Below are 6,308 nucleotides of genomic sequence, written 5' to 3'. Positions count from 1 at the left end.
TACTGGTTGAAGTCACGATTTAGTGGCCGCAAGAGAGTTAAAAACGATCACGTAATAATCGATTAGACAACATACAATCAGAAATACTCGAACTCCACTTAACATTAACATTAACATGTTTTCCGAAAAAAGATCTCAAGTTTTTCAAAAACATTAACATGTTGTACGTAACAATTAGTACTAACTTATTAATGGCATTTATTGAAATTTATCGACTCTTTTTTTTCATGTTAAAGATAGAAGTTAAAAGATCATAAAGGATAAATTGACAACAAAATAGTTCTATAAATATTACGGAGTAGTAATAATTGTACAGGAAAACTAGTAGATCTAATTTATTTTTCCATCTAACCATGAAAATGGAAAAGATAATCTATTTACAATTACTGGCGTTATTTAGATACCAGATATGCATGTTTAAGCTTTTTACCGACCCAAACTTAAAGCAGCTTTAACGTCCAACCGCCATGCGTAACCACCGTGATCCAATCTCCAAACATCACACGGCAGCGTTAAACTTTGCCGGTGATTATCACCGGCTGAACAGGTAGCAACCCTTACTTTACAAGTAAAAGCTGGATATGTCACCGGTAACGTCGTCCATTTATCTTTCGGTACTAAAACCACCGCCACGTCATCTGAACCAGCCATCTGTCTATACGCTGTGTTTGCCCACACCACTCTATCTTGAAAGTCCGATAAAAAAGCTGGACACGTGTCCTTCTCCATGTTCATCGCTCTTTCTTCATCCGTACGCCCTATTTCTTCTAAATCCACCCACGTGTCAGTCACGCATTCCACCATCACGTAAGACACCACCTCCGGTTTTCTCGGTTGCAGTAACGGAGTTTGTTGCAACGGCTTCGTAACAACTTGATTCACGTGACCTCCCACGTGACTGTAACAAACCTTTTGCTCTTGGTTGTTTTGAAAACTCAACCACACAGGTGACGACATCGTTTTACATTTTTTGACATCACTCTTTGTTGTCTGAACCGGTGTTAACAGATCTTGAAAACTGGTCGCCGGTTCGATTTGCTTCCGGTCCGGTTTTTCAGGTAACAAAGAAAGCGTCACCTTTCTTTTAGACTTCTTTTTAATGTTGTTTTTGTTAACCCTAACATACTTTCTCTTACTTCTTACACATTTCGCATAACCGTCGCTATTCTCCGTTGGGGATCCGACGGAACCGGAGCCAGCCGCAACCGGTTTCGGTGCAATTGGCCTGAATTTCATCATTATTTTTTCAACTTTTGACATACCGTACATCCCCCCGCCACTACCATCTCCGCCGAACCTCGCTATACAACAACCACCTCTGCCGTTCATTTTTTGGAAATATAATTATTTTTATGTGAAAGTTTATATTTATTTTTTGAGGATATGAAAAAAAGAACAGAAGAGGAAAACGTATATATAAAGGAGCAGGAAATAGGGAGCCACGTTTGAAGACAAACGCTGGAATAGGGAAGAGGTGTGATTGGTGGACAGTGAAACGTGGCAATTAGAGGAGGGCCCACGTGACAGCTATGTCGTTCTACGAATAGGAAGAGCATTTGGGTGGGGACCATATGAACCAATGAGAAAAGGAGAAGTGCATAGTAGTGGCGATGGTAGGGAAGGCACATAGTTAAAGTAGGGATTGTATCTCTGGTGGTTCTATTTGGTGAAATAAGTTCGAGGGTTTAAATATTTTCAAATAACAGGACACGTGGTCCAATTATATACTTGCTTACATAATTATACCTCCTATTTCATACCTAACGTCTTCCCCTTTTTGTTCATTTTCGATTTTTACCGTGGTGATATTATATTTTCACTTACGATTCTCATAAATCTATTCATAGTCATCAATACATGTATAGTATGAGGTCTGATTTGTCTCACGAAATTTATTAGGATTCCGTCGAAATTAGAATTGGAATTGAATTTAGACATGAAGTGCGTCTAAATTCAATGTCAATTCCACCGGAATCTTATTGGATTCAATGGGCCAAACATGACATAAGTAACTACGGAGTAAAGAGATCTTCGGATCTCTTTCTTTATTTATATAATCTGTTTTTTCGCCAAAAAAAAAAAAAAAGTAACTACAGAGTAATCTATAACATATGTGAATTTATTGAATTCATAAATGTAAATATAGTTGCTCAAACATGAAATTGTAACGTTGTATTGAACAATATGATCTTTTATTTTAACTTTGTTGTAAAGACCCGTCCTAATCCATAAGAACGAATACAATAACATATGATTACATCGCGAGGTATTTGACCTCTATATGATACATTTTACAAACATTGCATTCGTTTTAAAAGACAAACTTTCATTACATCGAAAGTTGACAGGCATGCATACCATTTCATAATATCCATCTATAAATGATCTAATCTGTCATTTACTTAATCATAATCTTTACTGAACTCAACGACTTGAATGCAACGTCTTTTGAAATATGCCATGAATGACTCCTAGTAATATCTTTAAAATGAGCAAATGCACAGCGGAAGATTTCTTTAACACCTAAGAATAAACATGCTTTAAAATGTTAACCAAAAGGTTGGTGAGTTCATTAGTTTATCATAAACGATCATTTTCATCATTTTAATAGACCACAAGAATTTCATTTTCATTTCTCATAAATATACGTCCCATGCATAGAGACAAAAATCATTCATATGGATTGAACACCTGGTAACCGACATTAACAAGATGCATATAAGAATATCCCCTATCATTCCGGGACGTCCATCGAACATGATAAAACAACATCGAAGTACTAAAGCATCCGCTACAACGGATGGAGTTTGTTAGGCCCAATAGATCTATCTTTAGGATTCGCGTCAATTAGTAGGCTGGTTTACTAATTCTTAGGCTACCAAGCAAAAGGGGCATATTCGGCTTCGATCATTCAACCATATAATGTAGTTTCGATTACTTGTGTCTATTTCGGAAAACATTTATAAAAAATTCGCATGTATTCTCAGCCCAAAAATATAAAGGGTAAAAAGGCAAATGAAACTCACCATACTGTATTTCGTAGTAAAAATACATATAACGTCATTGAACAAGTGCAAGGTTGGCCTCGGATTCACGAACCTAAATTAAGTATATATATTTTATATGTTGGTCAATATTTGTCTAACAAATTAGGTTATGTCATAGTGTACCACAATCCTAATGTTCGAGACTAATATGCAAAAGTCAACAAAAGTCAATTTGACTCAAAATGATTCTCAAAATTTATACATGATTATTATATAGTTTAAATATCGTCGTTTTATATTTTTAAAAGATTTATTAGAGTAGATAATATTATTCATTTATTAATAAATAAAACTTTATATAAAAATATACTTTTATATATTTTAAGTAATAAAGTTCATTAATATCATAAAAATATTATGATAGGTTTTATTAAGGTAAATATATTATTTGTATTACATATTTATTTGATAAAATAACATTGATAATAATAATAAATAAAAGTTGTATTATTTTGTAATAATAATTATTATTATTCTATTAATAAAAATATCAATATTTATATTCACTAAAAAAATGATATTATGATAAAATGATAATTCTAATTATAATAACTTTAATATTTACGATACTTTTTAATATTAACTCTAAAATACTAATTTTATTTAAAATGATAATAATAATGATATTTTATAATAACAATGACATTTCATTTAAAATGATAATTTTTGTTAAAATGATAGTTTTATTACTAACGATACTTTTAATAATAATATTAATAATAAAAATAATAAGAACGATAATTTTATCTAAATCAATATCTTACAATATTTTAATTTTCATCAGGATACTCATACTCATTATTCCCTAATCGATTCATTTAATAGCTTTTAATCGTCTTTTATATCGCGTTCATGTTAATGATAATAATAGTAATCATATTAATTAGGTGTTACTAATATTAGTTTTTAATTATAATAATACTAATGATAATAAATATTATAATAATATTAATGATAATACTAATTATAACTTTAACGATAATAACGATAATAATAAAAATAACAATTTTTAATGATAATACTACTTATTGATAATAATAATAATAATAATAATAATAATAATAATAATAATAATAATAATAATAATAATAATAATAATAATAATAATGATAATGATAATAATAATTAGATAAAAACTATAACAACGATAATAACGACGATAATAATAGTCATTTTTATTAATAATACAAAAATTCAATCGACCATAACTTCAAATCCGTTCATCGAAACCATTCTATATCTAAATGAAAAGTTCTTAATTTTTCGCTAGCTTTCCAACGACATGCATATCTTATACCTTATCTCAACCGCATATGTAACTAATTCAGGATTCAACATAACCTATCTAATGGCAATATCAAAAGTACAAGCATGCATAATCCTATATACTCGAGCACTAGTCAGGGATACACTATTAATATGTAAAAATTAAATTATGAGTACTCACGTATCAATATTGAGATTCAATATTGCAGGAAAGGTACGTAGACGCAACGGAGACGATAAACACTAGATTGACCTCACGAGCATACCCATGAACCATACACATCACCTCTATAGCTATAACCCATAATTTCCTTAACCCTATCCTACTCGCAAACTAGTTTTGAAAATTACCCGAACAGCACTCCGTCGTAGTATTTTATGTATACTAATAATATTAATACTCTTAACTATAACACTACTATAATAATAATAATAATAATAATAATAATAATAATAATAATAATAATAATAATAATAATAATAATATAATTATATACGGAGTAATATAGATGGACAAGTGATATGTGTGTGTAAACTGAAACGAATTCGTTCGATTTAAAGAGTTGGCCACCAAAGAGATGCCATGCGATCGCATGGCTTCATAGCACATCTCCCATGCGATCGCATGGAGATGCTTTCCAGCTGTGATCCTCAACTCTATTCTACCGACACTCATATATAAATATATATTAATTATAAATTATTATTTAATCTATATAATCAATTATATATTATATTATATTTATGTTCATGGTAAAAATATAATTTTTACTCAAATGACACGGACGTTGTCACTCGACTCATGTACCACTTTCGGTTTTTCGAACGCACTTTCGTACGTTTAGAAAACTAGCCCTTTACGTTACGCGACGTGTACCCTTAATAATAATTTGACTTATTTATCAATAAATTACCTTATAAAAATGTAACTTATAAAATTTGAGCGTTGTGGTCATTTGCTTCTATAAATCAGTGACTCGTTGTTTATCAAAATATATTATTTTAAATTAGGACGTTTTATGACTAAGTTAAATATATATATATATATATATATATATATATATATATATATATATATATATATATATATATATATATATATTCTTATTTAGAATTGTAAATTTGTACATAATATATATGTTTGAAATATTTATCTAATGATATAATATTCAGTCTTTCAAAACCAATTACATTTCAAAGTTCGTTTTATATAATTTAACTCGTTTTAAATAATAGTAGTTATTTTACGAAATAACATTTTTAATATGAAAACTAAATAGTTGATTTATCAAGGGACACGAGTTTATCAAAGCAAAGTACACCTTTGAAATTTAAACAGAAATGATTACTAACTTTTGACTAACTCTCGTTAATGACACTATTGTAAATCACTTTTACCAAATATTCCGGATACCGTTAAAAGGAAAGGTTTTTTAAATCAAAGTGGACCTCTCAATAGAGACTCGAATTCATAATTCAATGTATCTAATATTTCAATCTTTTTATATTATCTTTTAATTCCATCGATAATTATTCTAAATATATTTTGAAACAAATACGTTTATGTAAAGTATTATACGTCTAATACTTTGTTAATGTTTTCGAGTTATAATATATACAAATACATATATAATCATATCCGTCCATATAACAGTTCGTGAATCATTGGAATTTGGTCGAGGTTAAATGAATGTATGAACATATTTTTAAAATCCTTGAGATTCAACTTAACAAACTTTGCTTATCGTGTCGGGAATATATAAAGATTAAAGTTTAAATTTGGTCGGAAATTTCCGGGTTGTCACAGTACCTACCCGTTAAAGAAATTTCGTCCCGAAATTTGATTCGGATGGTCATGGCTGACAATAAGTATGTTTTCATGATGCATATAAGCTGAAGATTAGGGTTTTATCATCATTGAGTAATATGGATAAAACCATTTGATTTTGTGAAGAGTACGAGTGAAGCTATCACCAAAAGAGTGAAATGAGTAGG

General features: G+C 29.9%; 1 protein-coding gene across 1 annotated transcript; it reads right to left on the bottom strand.

The window, feature by feature from the left end:
- Positions 1–243: 243 nt before the first annotated feature.
- Positions 244–1,369, bottom strand: LOC139867190 (uncharacterized). The gene has a single exon (XM_071855520.1). It carries the CDS (start codon positions 1,327–1,329, stop codon positions 427–429), a length of 903 nt encoding a protein of 300 aa, XP_071711621.1. The 5' UTR covers positions 1,330–1,369; the 3' UTR covers positions 244–426.
- Positions 1,370–6,308: the final 4,939 nt, after the last annotated feature.

The sequence above is a fragment of the Rutidosis leptorrhynchoides genome, chromosome 9, assembly GCF_046630445.1.
Source record: "Rutidosis leptorrhynchoides isolate AG116_Rl617_1_P2 chromosome 9, CSIRO_AGI_Rlap_v1, whole genome shotgun sequence".
Classification (NCBI taxonomy): Eukaryota; Viridiplantae; Streptophyta; class Magnoliopsida; order Asterales; family Asteraceae; genus Rutidosis; species Rutidosis leptorrhynchoides.
The sequence above is the reverse complement of the archived record's forward strand: the minus strand, read 5'-3'. Positions and strand labels throughout refer to the sequence as shown.